Genomic DNA, 21,071 nt, shown 5'->3' with positions numbered 1-21,071 from the left:
CCCATTATCCCATTATATGAGTTACAATTTGAAGCCCCATCAAAAGGAATAATTTGTTTTAGATGTTTAATTTTTGCATGTTCTTCTTAACTTGTTCTTTTTAAGATGTACATTTGGCCTAAAACACTTACTTAAATCTCGCCCAGAGATACCAGTGCCACCATGACCCCCACTTTGAGTACTCCAAATCAGTATTACTGAATACCTTCTATGTACCTGGTATTATGGGAATATAAAAGATTATTTAGATTTTGTATGTAGGATTCAATTCCTACTATAAACACAAATCTCTAGAAAAGCAAAACTAAAATAATAGAAAGGAAATGCAGGCAGAGCATGATAACTTTCATTATTCAGAGCTTTTCTTGAGTTTTTAATCTGGTTCTCCTCACCTTTCCTCTCAGGTGTATACAGAGGTGGCTATGATCTATTGGTGAGGTCCAGGCTGGCCTTGGCAGATGGAGTGACCATGCAGGTGACTGTCAGAAGCAAAGACGGAACACCTGTAGATGTTATCTTGGCTTCTGTTGGATAAGTTTTCACTGGGCAAGATGAAATTGATGTACACTTCACTGTCAGTGGGCTTTTAGGCTAGTGGCATGAATTTCCCAGAATCATAAAGATTAATGATTTTGGAGAAGCAAATTAGCTGTTTGGCCCTGAGCCAACAGATCAAGCAAATGTCTGTCGTTGTGCATGTCTTTTTTTTCCCCCCTTTTTCTTTTTATTACACTTGGTCAACTTTGGTCTGATAGTACAGCTTTGGGTGATCTTGAAAATCAAATACTATCCTATACCCCAGCTGCTTAACTTCATTATATTCTTTAATTTAATGTGTGTCTGAAAGCTCCTGGCAATGTTGGAAAGCTCTTATCCCAGAGGGGTGGTGGGGGAGGGGAAGCCAGAGTCCACTTTTGTCAAAATTCATTTTTATTAATAGAAAATAAACACTTATTCCAGTTTCAGTTATACTTGAAGTTGCTAATAAAAAAAAAGAATTTAAAATAATCACTTAATCCTGTTTTGACTAAAACAATGAAACTGTGGCTTAAAAAAAAAGTATTCAGCACCATTTGCTCATAGGCCTTTCAGAATTTGTTCTTAAAGTTTCTGGAACTTTCCTGTCTGTGAAGTACAGGAATTGCTAAGCTACATGAGGAAGCCTCTCTGGGACAACCAATGAGAAGTTAAGCAGTCATCATAAAAGGAATCACTGTACATTCGGCAGGTCACTTGGACTGCACAACGATCCCCTCCCCTCCACTTTATCTCAAGAGGGACACGCTTCTAAGCACTGAAGTATGAAGAGCTAGACTGTTATTTGCTGTTTGAATTTGTCTTTCCAGCTAATAACAGTAAATCTCTGGCACAGATGTTATTGGTCCTTAATGTCCTGTGATTTTAGGAAATTCTGTAAATAGTTTGGATTTAGTTCAATTTATTCAGAAATTAAACATGTTTAATAAGGTTCACTACTCTGCCAGAATAAGTGTCTGCTGGTTTAGTCTCCTTATAAAATATATATAATACATGTAGCTAAATCATAGTCTTAAAGTAAACTTAGAATACTGCATTATTTAAACCAAAACCTATTTTAACAAAATGTCTACTGCTTAGAGAACTTAAAAAAGCATGTGCCCTTAAAGCCATTCAAAGGAGAGGTGAGGACACACCATTTCCTCACTCTTTGTTATATGATTCCAATTGGGGTTGGGCCAGAAATTAGCATTTCTAAATATTTCAGAAAAGTCCATAGAAATGTTAGACTTTTATGCAAAAGAATGTCTGTCTGTTTGTCTTTCTGCATCAGTGAGTAATCATGCTCATCAGAATTTCCTAATAACACAAAAACAAAGGCAAGTCCATACACTGGATCAGATGTCAGAGGAACGGAAGGTGGACTATCAGGTCACCCTTAGTCAGAGCCTCTGCTGGCTTTTTACTATATACTCTTCACCAATGTGAGTCAGGTGGACTTTTGTGAGAATAGGTTTGGTGGCCAGGACCTCTTTTGGGCATTTCTTCCTAAGTGAAATACACAATAGATAAGGGAGTAGGGGAGGTAATACAGGGAAGCTACTCTTTCCAGCTCAGAAGGAGTTGATGAAGCCCATATATGCATTCAAGAAGCCCATGGGATCCTCTAGCTGTGGATAGTGGCTAATGTGGTCATCCAGAATCGACACTGTGGACCGCGGCAGCGTTTTCCTAGTGGAAGAGAACAGCATGTAGGTGAACTTGAGGCTGGAGGGAGGGAGAGGGATGTAAGCCAGTGGGCAGCCCCAGTAAATGCCCCTGTGGACACAACATACTGGAAGGAACCAACAAAGAGCTTATTCACCTTCTACTTTGGAATTATCTTAGGCAGATAAACTTGCCAGTTCCATTTATGACATATACAGACTAGTTTTTATATTTTCAAAATCCAACAGACAAGTAGAAAATATAATACTTTTCTAACACATGTAGAAGCAGGATAACATCCAGCTCCTTAGAGAAGCATGAGGCATCAAACAAGTGGGCCACTCAGCAACTCATTATCCAAGTAAAGGTAACAAAAGACCTTCCTTAACCCTGGAAGGAGATGAGAGAGGGTATTTTGTTTAAAATTAAATGCAGGCTGTTTACTACTAGGTGTTTCTACTAGGCCATATGAAGGTATGGAACATTCTTATGTGACAAAGTCAAGATTTCATATTCCGACACCTTCTGACTAAGCACCTAGTGAAAATACCAACCAGTGAGAAGGCACTTTTCCACAGTGAGCTCTTAATCTCGCCTTGTAGTCTGCTCAGCTGAGGTCGGTAAGTTGGCTTTACAGTCACACTAAAGCAAACATTTCTCATACACTTTTACCCACTTCCATTCCTTGGTTCGCATGATAGCTTTTTCTTACCTGTACAGCTAGGAATATGTAGAAGCACTGACAGTGAAAATAGGCTGAATAAATCAAGAGAACATATAACTGACTTTCTTGATCTTTACATTTATATGAGAGTAAGTTTCCCCAACTCATCCTTTTATTCTATGTTTCCTGGATGAACAGCCAATGAGGTCAGTGGCTAGAGCAACAACCCTGAACAGACAATCCTGCTCACCACTGTCAGGATGAGGAACTGACAAACAAAGACCCCTGAGGGAGACTCACCTGTACAGCTCCAAAAACTCTGGATAGGGATTCACAGGATCCAAAGGCCCATAGATAAAATGAACTAGGAAAGAGAAGAGGAGTGAATTACTAATAGCTCTCACATTCATTCTCCTACCCCGACACTAAAATTATCCCTCCAAAAGAAAGATTTTCTTTAAATGAATTTTTCTTTATGATAGAAAACCTAGCTTCTTTCGATAAGTAGGTTATAAGAAACTTTTGGGAATAAGCCTAAAACTTAATCCATTTGGGACACAGTCTCCTGTATACAGCCATTTAGTCCCTTCTTCTGTACCCTGGACCAAAAGGAGTAAGTCCCACTTTCAACGTGGTCTTTCTACAAATCCAGGATCCTGTCATTCTTTAAGTCTCTCTCTTCAGTTATAATTGACCCTTGACAGTTGAAATCAACCATTAATTTCTTGAGTGCTAACTACCATGTGTGTGACACTGCACCGACTTTTTCTTTTTAAACCTGTAAGAATGAAGAGACAAATGAGCAGAAACTACCTATAGCCTCTTGATTAGTAATGTAAACAGACTTCCATCTCAGCAATTCAGTATTTAATGTGGCAGCCACTGACAATGCACAGCACAGAAACCAGTCTAACTCCACTCCTGGCAGTGACACCAACTACCTTTGCAAGAGTATCTCAATGTTTTATATACTTCACTCTACAACACATGTCACTGGTGTTCCAGATGTTGGGAGTAGGGTTGGCAGATCACATAAAGGGTGACCAGTTAAATTTGAATTTCAGATATAGTGATTTTTTTTTTAGGTATATGTACCAAGTATTGCATAGCACATACTTATCCTAAAAAAGTATTTGCTGTTTATCTAAAATTCAAGTTTAGCTGGGTGTCTTATATTTTTATTTGCAAAGTATGGCAATTATTTTAACCCCATTGTCCCTCAGTTTTCCTATCAAGATGAAATATAGAAATACTCACTGGGAATAGTTACAGAGGCAAGTGCTCCCACCCAGCGTCTTCTAAACTTTTTCCGCTGATTGATGTACTGTAAGAGACTATAGGACAGGTAAGTCGGCAAGAGTAGAACAAGAAACTTTTATTGTTACAGGAATCCAGAGGCCTGATATGAGCCACAAGGAACATAATATATGTTTTCTTAATCCAGAAGCAACTTGGCATTCCTGGGAATGGCCTACTTAATATGCCCATTTCAGTTAACTTTTAGAGTTAACCACCATGTAGCCATGGCACTGATAATGCCTACTATCAATGTAAGAATTAAGGTTTCTTTGTGTTTATTAATCAGGGAATGAGATCTGGGAAGCCTGGAAGTTAGTTTGGGTTACATGTGACTAAAGCCTGGGTCTAAGGTTCCGATTGTGGCTCTACCACTAACTAGCTCTGTGCCTCAAAGGTGTAACACATACCTTTCAACCTCCATTTCCTTGCCTTCAAAATAAGAGGACTGAACTACATGATCTCTAAATTGACATTTACTTCTAAAATTCTAAGTGTGGAAGTTCACGAGCACAAAGCTTCGTTCTCTGCATTTCATCTGACCACAGACAAAATGAAAGAGAATTTCCCTTCCTACAGTGTTAGGATCATTGCCACATTTTAGAACTCAAACTCATGTATTCTAATTATTCTGCCTGGCAACTCCAGGAGTTAGGAACGCAAATATTACCTCTTAGAAATGGTATTTACTTTTTGGAAAGGAGAGTATAAGAGAATTTTAAAGGAGGATTTTGTTTTCAATTTTTTATATTACAATTCAGGGACCCCATGGAGGTTGGAGAGGGAGGGAGGAATGGCTTCCTCTGCCTCACAATTTCCAGCAAAGCCATCAGTTAAAACTCTGGAAGCGACGCTGACCAAGCTGGCAGAAGGATGGAGCCTTATCTCACATAGTTATGGAGATCACCATCTCTAGGGTCCCCTGCAAAAGCAGCTACATTCTCATTTGAACCAGTGCATGGGAATCCTTTGTTCAGATGGAGAAATCTACCCTCTCAGTCCCTGTTGCTATAGAAAAGATAGGAAAAAAAGAAGAGACTTGTACTTTAAGAGAGGTACTAAGTGCCTTTCACAACTATGATTAGACACTTTGAAGCATTTAATATTAACAAAAAGTCCAAAAAAGGATTTGCCAAAGTCAGTCAGCCAGTTACAAACTGAATTAGCATTAGAATTTGCAGCTGTTTATCCAAACTTTTTGTGCCACGTGGTTTAGGCTCAGAGCTCACTCTATTCTCAATTTCTTTCTTCTTAGAAGGTACAGAGCATGACTTTTTTTGGTTCACCTCGTAGGTCATAACCAACCTTTTTGTGAGAGGGAACGAGCCAGCAAGGAACAGAAGAAGCAATCCCACATCTTTCCCCACTTTCCCAAAAAAACCCTCTCTGGAAACCAAAGCAAAAGGTTATTTCTTACCTGTCGATAACTAAGTTGCCATCATTGTTGCGTATCCCTGCCCACATGTCCCACAGCTCACTCTCAGAGGGTCGCGTGTATGGCCCAAAGACTGGGGTGAGACTGAAAAGAGTCCAAAAAAGCAGAAAAATTAAGTGTAAGAAGAACCCAGAATGTCAAATATGACTGGAACCTCAGGGGTCATGTAGTCCGACCCTTAACTGATTTATGAATTCCTTCTACTGCTCCCCTGGCAAGTGGCCAACACCTTTGCTTTAAAATATCAAACCCCAGGATTTGGCCCAGAATTTTAATGGCAGCAACTTTTCACTACATTGTTCCTAGGCTGTAGTGAATCAGTCTTTGACAATGACTTACCCACGAGAGAACACAAAGAAGTTCATCAATCGTGTGAGGATAGGGGACAGCACACCTCCATCTTTGAGAAGCTGGAGGTAAATAAGTAAAAGTGAAAAATCAAGACTCGAGAGGAAGAAGACAAGTAACCAGAACAAAAGGTTTTATAGCAGGAACTAAAAAAGGACTTTAGCCAAATCTCCTTCTACTGAAAAGTTTGGTCGTTAGCTTTCAGTTTTTTGTTTTGCCTACCCACATTCTTCTCTCACGGAAGACAAACTTATTTCTCATTCCCTGTAAGATTACACTTCTACACTTCACTAGATCCCTAAGACTTTTAATTGATATATTCAACTTTAGACTAGGATCCCAATTTGTTCAAACATCATGCTGATAACACAAATCTTTAGATAGCCATATTTCTCCAAATATTTGTTGATCTCTTCTTCTCAGAAATAGTTTTAGGCTTTATGTAGGGGCCACTTCCACTGCTTTATTTGCCTAAGGTAAAAACAAACTTCATTAATGTAAATTCATGAAGAGAAGGATTTTAACTATGGCCCTTATAAAGGTCCCAGCCTTACTTAGTGAAAGTCTGAAAAACTAAAGATCTATTCAGTGGAGTAGCCAACCTTTTGGAGAAGGAGAGGACGGTGAGTCTCAGGAAATATACCTGTAGGAAAAGAGACTTATGTAAGTCATTTACCAACAACTTCAGGCCAAACACAGGCCCATTTTTGGAGACTATCCACCCTATTTACTGTCACCTTTGGGGCCTTTGCTGCCAAAAACAGAATTACAAATAAAAACTCAGAACTGTCATCTAATTACTTCTCCAGGGAATTCTGTGTTTAACAGGTAAAACTGTACCCCACTGGGATTACGTTCCCCATTGGAAAACCAGAGAAACGGGAAAAGTAATATACCTGGTCACCATACTACTGATGACTAGGCTCTGACTCCCCTCAGTGTTTCCTCCCATTCCTCAGAACACAGAGTGTTGTTTATGGTTTGGGCAGCAAAAGAAACCAGAGATTTTTCAGGAAGTGTAGGTCTTTAAAAAAAAAAAAACCTAGACTTTTTCCTTCTCCATTTTTCTCTAGTCAGTGGGAGAAAGCCAGGTGATGAAGGGACAGACAGACTCCTTTCCCAGTCTGCCCTTAAGGTATTCAGGGGATATCTGGATATTCATGGATTTACAAGCCAGGCTCAATAGCGTGCAAAGAAAAAGAAACATCTCCAAAAGGTCTAATCAAGAGTTCACTAATTTCTGGGGCCCATGGCCAAGTGGTTAAGTTCATGCTCTCTGCTTCGGCGGCCTGTTTTGCGGGTACAGATCCTGGGCGTGGACCTAGCACTGCTCATTAAGCCATGCTGAGGTGGCATCTCACATAGCATAGTCAGAAGGACCCACAACTAGAATATACAGCTATGTACTGGGGGGCTTTGGGGAGAAGCAGCAGAGAAAGAAGATGATTGGCAACAGATGTTAGCTCAGGTGCCAATCTTCAAAAAAAAGAAAAAAATATATATATATAAAAAAGAGTTAACTAATTTCTAACTGAAAGTCAGCACTGCCATCAACTAGAGTTTCTGAAACAAACCACAGTAGTATTAGAAGTACCTCTGGCTTCATCTCAAATGTCGGCATAACTGCATCCCCATCTCAAATATTTCACTGCAGACACGGTGAAATACTGACACATCTCACTACTTCTCATTAGAGTGGTTACCAGACCCACCACTAGATTTTGCTATGTAATGCATTAAAAAAAAAGCATGTTCCTACAATACAGCTTTTTCTTAACTATATGTCAATATAATCAGTTTCCTTTGTAATCCTATTAATTTTATTTCCTATATTTAAAAACATTATTCTGAGAAAGGGTCAATAAATCTCATCAGACCACCAAAGGAGTTCATGGCACAAAAAAGGTAAAGATCTCCTAGTTTAATTGTGTCTGCTTGCAACATCATTGGATTACCATTTAGACATCACTGTGAGGTCTAACCCTGGCCCTTGTAGGCTACACCTCACTTTCCACTGACCACCAAGGCAGTTACCTCCATTTGACAGACAGAGACTCTTGATTGTAAGCCGACCAGATCGATTCTGCTTGAACCTAAAAGAGGGGAAGGAAACACACATCTGAGTGGACTTAGACCAATGCAGCACCTAAAGACAAACTCCCAAGAGGGAAAAGGGCTAGAAAGAATCCAGGAACAATTTACTTTCCCCAGCATCTTAAACAAGTGAACCTTGTGAATAGTACAGAAGTCGATGGCTTCACCGACCTATAGAGCAGCTCCTGAGCAACGGTGTCTCCATAATCATGAGACAAAAGGTTGATCCTGCGGTTCTGGAGCCCCAGGTGCCGCAACAGCGCCTCCACGATGCTGGCCTGCTCAAATATGGAGTAGTGGTGTGGTCTCTAAGGAAGGGAGAGCCCAGAGAGACAGGATAAAGTCATGAATGCAGGTCTGTCTGCCAGCCTGACCCCTCCGTGCTCACCTACCCCCACCCTCAACTCTGGTCCCGTCGAGATGCTGCTCACCGGTTTGTCACTGAAGCCAAAGCCTAAGAAATCAAGGGCAATCACTCGATGGAACCTCAGGGTCAGACCTTCCCAAATCTGTCAGAAAGAAAGAGATGACTCGGACTTTCTGCCCCTGCCCCTCCTCTTCTGCCACCTACAGCAGCATGGGAGTTCCATCTCCACCTCAGTGCAGCAAGCAGACTTGGATAAAGGGAAGACCTCATGAAGCCACCATAGGCCCACAGATGAGCCTCTTGGAGAGTGCTTTATTCCTAACAATTAATCTCTCTTGAGGGAGGAACTCTAGCATTTTTAACTTGGCAATGATCCTTCCCAGATTGCCAGAGCGTTTTACTCCCTTACAGTAAATGAGAAACAGTTCTAATTTAATTCTGTTTTATTAAGCAATTCAAATATGCAAGAGCCTTCCAGTGCCGACAACGAAATCCTTGATTTTGGATATTCAGAGACATAGTAGGACCTAGAAGTCTGATTTCATTACCTTGTACCAATCGTAGCTGGATGTTGGGAAGCCATGTAAAAGCACGACTATCTCCGGACTTCCAACGACACCCACAGAGTCTAGGAAGAAGGGGAGAGACCGGTTAGGCTGACTCCTTGTACAAATAACCTTGAAGATATTAAATCTAAGTAATCAGGTATAATGGACAAGAAACCTGCCCAAATTAATGAAACTAAAGTAACAGATTTCTTTTTAAAATGCAAGCTGATTGCTTAAGGTAAAAAACAGGCATTTGATGATTTTTTTAATCTGTACATTAAAAAGTTGTAAATCGCATGCTTTATATGAAAACACTTGAAGGCAGTCTGCTTACTTTCACCTAGATTTTTTTAAAGTATTTCCCCATTTCTCCCTTTATTCTGTATTATTAATATGCAAATTGTTTTTCACAGTAAAAAGTACACTTTCATAGTTAAAAGTATACAGTCACAATACATAAACTACAAATTCTTCATACCTTATCATTAATGGTCTCACAAAAATTCTCTAAATTATAGCAACCCTTCCTCAGCCCGCCAAGCACCTGAGTGTATGCTGCTTGTCCTGCACTTTTGTTTCCCGCATAGGAGACTCAATCCACTACCAAAAGCATAATCCTCAAACTATTGAAAAATGCTAACAACTCTAAAAAAGGGTTAGTCAATACAGACATGAACATTTTTTCATTTTTTAAAGCACAGACATCTTTCAAATCAGCCAAACATTTAAACAGTAAAATACCTTGCTAAGAGATTAAAACCAACACATTCATACACTGCCAGTGCCATGAAAATTTGATTAAGATTTGCAAAAATAAATTAGAAGCAATTAAAAATTTTATATACTTTAGCCTAGGAGTCTTATTCGTGAGAATCTATGCAAATAAAGTCATTCCATTTACACTAGTATAGTTTGAAAATATAAGGAAAAAATAAACATTAACAATTGAAAACACTGAAAAACTGGAAACAACCTAAATTACCAATATAAAGAAAATTATATACTTACTTAATTGGATATAGCAAATGAGAGGAGGTCAGGAGCAATAATGAAAAACGGTTTATGACAAACATTTTTCGTTATTGCTCTTGACCCCCGCTCAAAAGAAATCTTTCCCAATCTCGCTTCTCATTTTCTTTAACCTATGAGATGAGATAAATGGCATCTATCTCCAAGTACTGTTGTGAAGATTAGATGAAATAATGAAGGTTGAAAACATAAGTCAATGCCTAGCATATGGTAATTACTTGATAAGTAGCAGTCATAACAATAATTATCATTAGCATATTAATTCATACAAATGTAAAAGACTTAAATCACATTTAGTTATGCATATAACAAATAATCTTTATAGAAAACAATAAAATCAAATCAGGAATTCGGGGAGGAACAAAACCAATGGTAACTATATCGACGAATACTGTTTATATTACCTGACACGGGGGGAGCTCAAAAGAGAAAACCAGTATTTATAAATACAAGTCAGGCTTCAAAGAAAAATTATACTAAAAAGTCAGTTCTATAGAGATTAGAATTTCAATTCTACCTCCCCCACCACCCCTGCAAGCAGTTTCTTTGAGTTTCCCTGCTATCAGGTTAACGGGAAGAATTAGTCTATTCCTTAAAGCACACTACACAGAAAAAGGATTTTTCCCTCCTTGATCACTGAGGGGTAACAGAGACCAATGGACACAAAATAAGTACCTCAGTGGGACCTACAGGACCTATGCAGGCCAAGCGTCCCAGCAGTCCTGTTCTTACCTTGGTAGAAGATGCGCAGCCCCTTGTAGGTGAAAAATTTGCCTGATGACTTCCATGAGTGAAGAGCAGGGGAGAGCTGGGGGGGCGGAATGTGCAGATAGGCCGCAAGCAGGGGCACAGCCAGCAGCCCCACCTGGACCCACCACTCCCTCATCCTGTCGGAAAATCAGAGACCCAGGTAAGCAGTCAGGTGATATCGCCCACACTTCTGCAAGCCCCAAGTGGTAAGATGGGATGGGAAATCTCTGTACTACACGGTGACTACCTTGCCCTCCACGTGAACACAGCAGAAAGTTTACCAAGAAGAATGTAAGCACATCTCTGCCAGCTGCGGCAATCACCATATTTGCTCCCCATTCTAATTTTAAGGAAAAAATAAATTATTGTAATATGTAATCTTCCCCCTCTCCTTCAGCCCTCTTTAATCGCTCAGCCCCTCCCCCTGTGCTCTTCCCAAAACCTGCTCAAGAGGATTTATGTAAAGTAAAAGGAAGGTTACTTAAGTATTGTACATATTTTCATGGGCTTTTATCAAGGCTTCCCAGGAAAAAAGTAATAAAATCCTTCATATTTACTCTAAAAGCTCTACCACCTACCTACTAGCCCCCACCAGTAAACTTTTATTTTTTAACTAATTTTAGTTAACTAAAATTTTTTTTAACTAATGTTTAAAATATATATATGTAGTAACATCATATGTCCTTAAGCAGAGAGCTGCTCTTAATTTTTTAATATTTATCAACCCTCTGACCCTAGTGAGGCCCCTTTTGGTACTAGTTTCTGGATTTGTGCTGAGAAACTGCCAGGGTAAAGAGTCTGAAAGTTAAGGAGAGCTGTCCCTGGTCTATTCCAACATAAGCAGCTTTGTCATGACCCTTAATATCTGATCTCTTGAGAGGTCAGGGAAGCAGATTATATTTCTGCTTTTCTTAGCAGACTCTTGAGGAAGCTCCCATGTATTTAATTTCTTAGGGCTCTCCCCGCCGCCCCCCCCCACCTCCAAATAATAATAATAACAATAAGACAGAGCTCATACCTAATATCTGGGAGTGGATTCTGTCGATGGAAGGAGAGCACTGGTTTGCACTCCCCACCTTCCCATGCCCAGGACTCCAAAGGTCCAGGGCAGTTTATCCACAATGACAAAGAGTGCCAAAGAGGAATCAGAAACAGCTTCCTCTGCTCCTAGCTTATGATTCCTGGTGGTCACCAGGGAAAAAACTTTCAGTAGAATGGAAGTTACCTCAAAACAGCCAGAATGGAAATATCTTTCAAAACTAAAATAAGAGTTGTCAAGAAAACAGAGCTGGCAATAAGGGAAATTAATTGTCGAAAGCCCTGGGGGAAATGGCCTTGTGTCTGTACACACACCCTCCCAACATATTACCTGTAATCTGGCCACAATTGCTGCCCATCACAAACTAATCCAACTCACAAAATAATTTTTTTTAACTCTAAAATAAATAAATAAGCCTGTGGTTCGACAGTGGTAAAATCATCACACCTGTTATTAAAGAATCTCAGCTCCTTTGCTTATTTTTAGGCATCACTAGGGCAGTCCTTTTTTTCTTTTCTTCCTTCCAGAGTACCTGTCCATAAGCAGACCCAGTGATTTGGTTCTGCCTTTCAAGGTAATATTAGAAATGATTCAAAAAATGTCTAGAACATGCCCATTCTATCATAATTTTCACCCCACCATAGTAGCAGGCTACATCCCAATATCTCCTTGAGATGAGATGACAAGCATTAGGTTTAGATGATCATTTCTCAGAGCTATCTGTCCTATACTTCAGCTCACACATTTTCACGTTCGCATTTCATCACTCCTTATCCCCATGCTCCTCGTCTCACTCATTCAGGGCTGCCAGCAGCCGAATATCTGCAATGACTCAGCAGAGAGCCAGGGAGGGGCTACTAGAGAAGCAAGCGGAAGGAGCCCCCCCACGGGCGCAGGGAGGGGGCAGGGGAACGACACACACACACACACTCTGCTCCTGGACACCCCACCCTCCACACTTTCCTTCTCTTTTACTCCAAGAAAGCAAAGAGGCAATCCCTCAGGAAGCCGTTTTCTGTCTTAATTATCTCAGGAAAAATGCCCCAACGACATTTTACGATTTTCCGTAGGGAAGCAATCTGGTAGTCAATAGCAAAAATGAATTAAACATTTTTTTACCAAAATCTCCATTATTTGATGATCCATGAGTCAAGAGTATAAATTCAACAAACCCCCCAACAAACCTTCTGGAAATTTATCAACCTTTCCACGTCTTTATTTCTTCATCTTGTAAATAGGAAAAATACACTCATTTGGTACCACCAAACCTGCCCACTTTACAGCATCGCCGTGAGCCTATGTACTTTGCAAACCAATGCAAACAATTCACGTGTAAGATTATAACAGTTTGGTCCCATCTCCATTCTCACTTGGCTTCTTGTTACCGAAATCTCAAAAATACTTACATCTCCGTGATAAGGCCGTGAAAGTTCTCGTCACACCTATGCGGTAACTCTCACCACGACACCAGGGTCTCGAAATCCTAAATTGCGCCACAGCAATACTGGGTCTTGAAATCTTAAAATGCACCAAGGCAAGACCAGGGCCTCGAAATTCTATATCCTGCAGGGCGATGCCGAGATCTAGAAATCCTAAATTGCGCCACAGCAACTCTCGGGTCTTGAAATCCTAAATTGTACCACGGCAATACCAGGGTCTCGAAATTCTAAATCGCACCAAGGCTTTGCAGAGGTCTAGAAATCCTAAATCGTGCCAGCGTAATATCCGGGCGTTAAAGTCCTAAATCGCACCAAGGTGAAACCAGGGTCTAAAAATCCTAAATCGCGCGAGGGCGATGCCTGAGTCTAAAAATCCTAAATCGCATCAGAGCAATACTAGGGTCTAGAAATCTTAAGTCACGCGAGGACGATGCTGGAGTCTAGAAATCCTAAATCACGCCAGGGTGACACCAGGGTCTAAAAATTCTAAATCGCGCCAGGGCGACACCGGGGTCTAAAAATCCTAAATCGCATCAGAGTGATACCAGGGTCTAGAAATCCTAAGTCAGGGAGATTCGGCGTTCGTGCAAGAGTGACATTCCCTCCTTGGTAGGCTGAGCAGGCTCAGAGGACCGGAATGCGCGCCCCCTGCCCCCGGTGGGGTTTTCCCTCCACTGCGGAAGTCGGGGTCCGGCAGCTCGGACACACAAAGTCCCCACGCGCTAGCCCGCACCCCAGCCGGGGACAGCGGCTCCAAGCCAGCCACACCCCCTGGCGCCTGCCGCGCACACCCACCTGCGGAGGCGATCTCGGCGCACCATGGCCGCGTCTTATCCCATGCCGTCCGGCACACCCCTCCGGAGCACAGGGCGCGCCGTGGCGCCCGCAGCCGCGCAGGGCCGGCCGGCAGCGAGGCGCAGCCCACAGCCCGCAAGAGCAGCGGCGGCCGCGGCAAGCGGCGAGCAGCCACGCGGGCGCGCGCTGCGGCACTGCGCTAGGCGGCTGCCGCAGAGGAGGCGCCGCCCGCCGGGAGGCGCGGGACGTGCTGGTTGCCGCGACAGCACCGAGCGAGTGGGCGCCGACTTTTAGAGCCCACCCGCGCCCCGCCCCTGGCCCGCCCACCGCGCCGCAGTGCCCCTCCCGCCGCCCCGCCACCCCTCCTCCTAGCCCCGCTGCTGCAGCAGGGATGGGGTGCCCCCCTCACAGCAGCTCCTCTGAGGGGGGCACCTTCAGGGGTGTCGACCCCCGCCAGCACCCTGCTGCTCTCTCACGGGGCCCCGAACCCTGAGCTCCAGGTCCTGCGCAGAAATCCTCCTCCAGCTACCTAATGCCACAGGAACAGACGACAGACCCCTGAGACCCCAACACCCCCCTTAGACCACCCACAAGCCCCCCAACCCCAGAGGTGGGCACTCGACCTCAGGCGCGGCGGGCTCAGGATGCCAGCTGTGGCGCCTTCTCCCGCCCCGCAGCCGCTCGAGGCATGGGTTCCGAACTGCGCGAGTGCCCGGCCTAAAGCAGTAGACCACGGGCGACCGACACCTTCTAGGTCCCTAACTAGGCTGGACCTACCCCGAGCTAATCGGCTGATTCAAGGGACGACCGCTACGGAGCAAAAAGGGCAAAATCTGAGCGAGGCCTGGGTTCTCTCACTGCTCCGCTGGCACCGCGGCGCGGGGCACGTTTGCTCTGCAGCAGCGCGACGTGGTCCGCATGCCAGAGCCCCACCGCAGCCCTCCCGCACCCGCTCCCAACAAAGGGCCGTCCGCGCCACGAGAACGATCCTCGCCATCAGGAGCCGAAAGCTCCCCTTTATCCGTGTGAGGCTGAATCACAATGCAAGGGCCCCAGTGGTACAGGAAAGAGGGAAGGATTTTTTCCTTCATCTGTAATCCTTTAAAAGGCATCTATTACGCCTTTGAAAAGTGTAGAGAATCACAAAACGGCTGTGTTCATTTTCTGGCTGTAGACGAGACATTCTGACGAACGCGCGGGCCGCGAGCGAGCCAGGCGGCCCGGGCAGTGCCGGCTCCCTCCAGCGGGGGCGCTGCAGGCCTCTCCACCCCGCGCCCGCCCGGCCGCTTCGCCAGAGCGCGACTCCGAACGGCGGCGCAGGAGCCGGTCCCGCCGAGGCCACAGCACCTCACTGTGCGCCACGGAGCCGAGGGCCACCAACCAGATACACGACAAACCACCTTCCATGAGCATGTCATCAAAACGGGTGGCGCAATCTAGTGTACACTTCTACTGGTGTCCGATTAAGAGGGTAGTGAAACAAACACTTGGGGTACCTACGGTGCGCTAAAAGCGGGGATACAGAGATGAACGAGAAACGGCCCCTGTCCCCGAGCGAGATGCTGACCACCATGGGGAAGACACATAAGAAGTGACCCGGCTTAAGTGTTCCCTTTAATTTCCTGGCAACATTTTGTGACGGGCTGCCCCCCTCCTCCTAACGGGTAAGGCCCTCAAAGGGCAAGCCCGAGTATTATTCCCCTTTTGTATCCCAGAGCCCGCCACAGCGCCGGCCACAAAGCAGGCCCCTAATAAATACTGCATGAATAAGGACAAGAATTTGAGGGAGCAGAGGGGAGGAAGTAATTAAGGGGAGGGGGAAGGGTTGTCTCGGATGATGAATAGATATTTGCCCGACAGACAAAGAGCATTCCAACCAGAGGGGTCGGCATTCGCGAAGCCCCGGAGCAGCGCAGGACCGCGCGCCCTTCCGGGAAAACTGCAAGCCCACTGGGCTGAGGCGCCGACAGGCGAAAAATTAGGCTAGAAAGAGTATTTCATTCTAAGGAGTTTGGACTTTGTCCTAAAGAAAATGAGAAGCCACAGACGGATTTAAACCCCTTATGGCCTTAATTGGTTACTTAACAAAATTTAAATTAGTCCCTTTACAAGTAGATTACCTATTTTAGCTAACCACCACCATCCTTTAAATACTGAATTAATTACTTAGCAAAATTTAAATCCTTCCTTTCAAGAGACTAAAGGGCTTTCTGATATCAACTAACGACAATAATCGCCTTTGCATGATATTTTGTTTCCTATCTATTGTCAATGCAACCTGTTAGTCCTACAAACAATTCCAAACTTTCCTTCTCAACAGCCAGAAGGATCAGCCACAAGATGAAGGCAATTGTGGATTTAATGGATTGAGTGCACACAAAGGATCTTATTCTGAAAGCCATGGAACACGTCCACCCACATCGAACAAGTGGGCAGACAGGAGGAGAGACCCTTTGGGGGACTGGGGAGGGGACCAAGGGAAGCTCTTGAAGACAAACAGAAATTCTAACTTGGATACTCAAAAGAAACCCTCCTGAACAGAGTGACTAGGGAAAATTTCCTTGGAGAACGAGGCATCGAGGTTAAGAAGGATCTCGAACCTGGAATGTGGTTAGGTGGAGAAGGCGTTCCTGCTTGGAACAACCTCTAGCACAGAGGCAAGGAGGCTGAAAAACACAGAGGATACTATGAGAGATCAACCTGGCTAAAGCCGGGAATTTGCTTTGGAAAGTCAAGACAGAAACGCTTGTGATAATGCCCCAGGAGCCAGGGAGTTAATGAGTTTTCTAAATGTGCCTGACTTACTTCCAGAGAGGAGCTTCCTCCACCGGGGGAGAATCTGGACCAAGGTATAAAACACTTGGAGCGCCTGAGAAAACATGTAACCATACATAAATCCAAAATCTGCCTCTGGCTTGCTGGCAGTGTACCCCTTCAGGTCTTGCACATAGACATCATACCTAACCGGCACCACAGGCAGCAGGGTCCCTCAGCCAGTAGCTTATCATGCATTCCTGTCACAGTCCAATTCTAAGACAGTCCCTCAGAAGAAGACCTCTGATTTGTGCAAAAATTAGCGTAGAAAGCTCAGCATTTATTAGCTCACTGATGTCCAACAGCAGGATGAGATCAGCAGGGCTGGTACCATGGCTTCACTAATCATATTTTTCTAACCCCAGTTTGAGACCCGTAATATGACAAACACAAGGATATTTACGGAGACAACAGGACAGAACTGGGACTGCCACTTTCAAGAGCCATCATTATTGATTCAAATAAACTAAAAAAGTTCAAGATGGGAGAAAAGTGGTTCAACAGCAGTCCAGTCAAAGAGACTTCAGAGTTTAGTTGACAGTGAGTCCATGGGATATGACTCCAAAAAAGCCATTGTAGATTGTAGGCTATAATTACAGAAGTACCCAGAATAAGCTAATCCTACTCTATTCTGATAGTTAGACCTCACAGAAAGTATTTTATTCTGTTCTACAGAGCAGATATTAAGAGACACATAGACAAACAGGAATTTGTTCAAAGATCAACTAAAATGCATTGCAAATTATGTCACTAAAGGTATAACAGCTCTCATATGTTAAGCTCCTACTACAGCATGGATCTTCACCCAGTTTATCCCTAATCCTCACAATAACCCAGCTAGATGAGTGTTTTCATCCACCTTTTTCAGAGGAAGATGGAGCAGCTCAGAGCACTAAGTGTTAGTATGTGAAGGAACTGGGAACTGAACGTAAATGTGTCTGGCTCCAAAGCTGGCGTTCTTTCCACCACCCCACACTGCCTCCCTGTTTAAAATAACTGGGCATGTTTCGTTGGAAGAAAAGAAGCCTTGTGGAGTGAGTGGAAGAAGGAAATGTGTTAGCAGTCCTCAAATATTTGTGGAAGCAGCATTAGACATTTCATTCTGTATGGCTCCAATGAGTGCAAATTGTAGAGAAACAGATGTCGATTCAACATAAAGAATTTTCCAACAGTCGGAGCTGTCTAGAAACTGAGTGGCTCAGCCATTTTGAGACCTGACAACTTCCCTGTCACTAGGGGCTGAGTAACCCTGTGGCACGCATGCAAGCTCTGGATGTATGCATACATGAATGACCTTTAAAGTCTTTTTCCATCTGAAAGAAACTTAAGGTTCAGAAAGGTATTGGAACTTGGCCAAGGTGACCTCTCAAATCCACAACAGGTCTTCCCTGGGGTCCCTCAGCCCAGAGCTCTTTGTACCACATGCTGTTTCATGCGGAGGGCAAGACAAACTGAAGAAATTATCAATAGAATCACATCAACCTCCCTCAACCAAGTTTAACCAATATATCCCAAAAGTGACTAGTGTCTTCCTTCCCCTTCAGGCTCATTTTTGGGTAAAAGTCTTTGGCTGCAAAACGTTCATAAGATGAGTGGTAGAGGAGAGAAAGCAAGGGAGCAGAAGACTGCATGAACCAGATCCCATGAATCTAAGTGAAACAGCAGTTTCTAGAGACTACAGTATTACTGGGCACCCCTACAGTAACTTTACACATGCTCTGCATTACTGGGCACATCCCATAATCCCACAGCTAAAGCATATCTTATACACTCACACAGATAAATAGGTTGAAGGATGCAAAATAAAATAGTCTCTTGCATTTTTACAGCTTTCTACCCTTTCACATATATTATCTCATCTGACGCTCACCACAGTCCTCTAAGGAAAACAGCTACTTTCTTTCAGACAGACAAGCAATTTCCTAGCTGCCTGGGGAAGAAAGGGCTATAGTACACGACTCTCTTTCTCTCTCTCTTTTTTTTTTTTTTTAAAAAAAAGAGAAAACTACTTTTCACATGAGATTATCTTCCAGCCTGGATGAACCGACCCAGAAGCAGGTGTTCCGCTTTTCCTCCACAGCTATCATCACCTCCCACCCTCGTCAGCGGCCCTACCCACCGTGCCCTCCGGGCCCCCACCCCGCTCCGACCCCGGGCTTCTCCCGGGTCCCCTTCCCGCCACACTCGCGGCTCTCCCTTGCGGTGAACCACGCCCACCGGCCGCCCAGGCCCGGGCTGCACCGCCCTAACTACCCCGGCCGGCCCAGCCCCCGGGAACTCGGGTCCTGGTTCCCTGGAGGGGCGGTCAAGCCGACTAACAGAATGACTAAACGTGGTAGGGGAGTCGAGCGTCGGCGAGGGCTAAGGGATTTTTGTGTTCTCGTCCGACCCCGAGGTTCTGGGAGATGACCACCGAGGACCTCGCCCACGCGGCACACCTCGTGCAGCCACCCACGAACCCCAGAGGAGTCCTGCAAGCCCCACACATCCTGACGCCCTCCTGGGCCACTCTCACTCCAAGCTTGGTCCCCAGGACTGGTGTGGTGCAAGCACACTATCCAAATACCCCAAGTGTGGCCATACCTACTCTTCGGGTGGGCAGGGAGGGGATGGGGGAGGGTCACTCCTTCCCCGCCCGTCTCTTACCTGATTCAGGTAAGACTTGGGCTACAAGACTCCATGTTTGGGGGAACCGGTTGCGCATGCGCTTCCTGCGGTCAGAGGTGCCCGGCCTTACCCTAGTCCCCAGGGAAGACCCGGCCAGGCCACCGAATACGCGGCTCTGGGCTAGAGCGTCGCCAACTCCGCGCACCGGCCCATCGCCCCTCAGCCCAACATGTGCTGCCGCCTTCTACCTGCCAGGCGTCAGCGCCACCTATTGCAAAGGGTATGAAATGGCAGGCCGTGCCTTGGTAAAGAATCTAAGGGATTGGATAAGCGAGAATAAATTTTTATATGGTCTAATATGAGTACCTTTACGTGATAAAACTGAAGGCCAAAGAAGTGAGATTTTGGTAGTTATTAACTATGTAGAGATCTTTGGTGAGCCTTCCCTATCTCAGCCATTCCCTAACTTCATAGTTACCCTAAGACTCCTAAATCTATGAATCCAGGCTTACCCCAAGCTCTACATCCACGTATTTGCCTGCCTTCTGTTCGTCTTCACATGAATGGCCCGCACACATCTCATACCCAACAAAGGCTAAGTTAAACTCACTACCTTTTCTCTCTCTCCTCCTCCCCATACTACCAACTGACCCCTCTTCAGAGTCTGTGCTTCCTTCTATAGTCTCTATCTTGGTTAATGATATCACTATCCACTCCAGGCTCCCACACAATCACCAACATCTTTCACATAATGAAATGAGGCTGAAGTGCCAGGCAGCCTTGGGTACATATCCCAACAAGTTCCCTTCTTCCCCCTCCTTTTCATCTTACCTCCCAAGGATCTCTTGAGTTCGTCTTGCTTCCCTCCATTCACCCTACCATTTGCCCTTGTTCAGGCCTCATTATCTCTCACCTGGACTACTGCCTCCTAATTGGTTTCCAGGTCTCCATCATCACACTTTTCTAATCCATCATTCACACACCTGCCAAAGTGATTTTTCTAAACTGCAAATCAGATGACATCTCTTTTCTTCTTAAAACTCTTTACTAACCCCTGTTTCCAATGCAGAATTCAAGCTCTTGAGCTTGGCATGCAAAATGCTTCAAAATCTGGTCCATGCCTTTCTCTAGAATCTTCTCTCTTGCCCACCCCCAAGAACTTCATAATCTGACCAAATGTTACTAACTGTAGTTCCTTCCAAAATACTGTGTGGTTTCCTTTCTCCATGCCTTTACACACATGTTCTTTTCCTGTACCAAATACATTCTTCTTCACTTTGGCTACCTAAAAAATTCATTCCTCAAAACTCAACTTAGTTGTCACATCTTCTTACAAGCCTTCCCTGCAATCTTCCTACAGAAATAATCACTCCCTCCTCTGTGCTATCTCTGTCCCTTGTACACACTTCAACAGTTGCATGGACCACACTGTATTGTGATGATATTTGCATATTTGTCTTGTTTCTCCTACTACATTGCTGAGCTCCTGGAAAACAGGGACAACATCTTATTGATTTCTGAGCCTCTTGTGCCAACCAAGCATTTTACAATAATGATGATAAGAATGAATAATGATGATAAGAATGATCAACATTTGTTGATCACTACGCGCCAGACTCTGTACTAAACTCCTTGTCTAGGTTATATTATTTCATTGTGAGG

At 44.2% G+C, this 21,071-nt stretch overlaps 2 protein-coding genes and 1 non-coding gene across 5 annotated transcripts in view; 1 reads left to right on the top strand and 2 right to left on the bottom strand.

Moving 5' to 3' along the window:
• Positions 1-1,008, top strand: part of COPG2 (COPI coat complex subunit gamma 2) — a 302,894-nt gene extending 301,886 nt beyond the window's left edge. Inside the window, exon 24 of the mRNA XM_023639688.2 lies at positions 405-1,008. Within this exon, the coding sequence (XP_023495456.2) occupies positions 405-535 (131 nt within the window). The 3' untranslated portion in view covers positions 536-1,008. The remainder of the gene's footprint in view (positions 1-404) is intronic.
• MEST (mesoderm specific transcript) lies at positions 913-19,672 on the bottom strand. Of its 3 annotated transcripts, none has more exons than XM_005609373.4 (12): positions 19,449-19,672; positions 10,698-10,852; positions 8,937-9,016; positions 8,453-8,530; positions 8,193-8,329; positions 7,962-8,020; positions 6,530-6,570; positions 5,919-5,989; positions 5,562-5,663; positions 4,106-4,182; positions 3,149-3,212; positions 913-2,208 (listed from the first exon to the last, which is right to left on the bottom strand). In XM_005609373.4, exons 2-12 carry the CDS (start codon positions 10,849-10,851, stop codon positions 2,091-2,093), a joined length of 981 nt encoding a protein of 326 aa, XP_005609430.1. In that variant the 5' UTR covers position 10,852; positions 19,449-19,672; the 3' UTR covers positions 913-2,090. The 3 variants fall into 3 exon arrangements, with proteins under 3 accessions (XP_005609430.1, XP_023495457.1, XP_001503084.1); XM_023639689.2 differs by lacking the exon at positions 19,449-19,672 and adding an exon at positions 14,766-14,908; XM_001503034.6 differs by lacking the exon at positions 19,449-19,672 and adding an exon at positions 13,989-14,303.
• On the bottom strand, positions 9,963-10,037 carry MIR335 (microRNA mir-335). Its single transcript, NR_032826.1, has one exon. It is a non-coding gene; the product is annotated as a microRNA mir-335 (primary transcript).
• Positions 19,673-21,071: the final 1,399 nt, after the last annotated feature.

Source organism: Equus caballus, chromosome 4, assembly GCF_041296265.1.
Source record: "Equus caballus isolate H_3958 breed thoroughbred chromosome 4, TB-T2T, whole genome shotgun sequence".
Lineage (NCBI taxonomy): Eukaryota > Metazoa > Chordata > Mammalia > Perissodactyla > Equidae > Equus > Equus caballus.
Note: the sequence above shows the minus strand (reverse complement) of the source record. Positions and strands in the feature narration are given on the sequence as shown.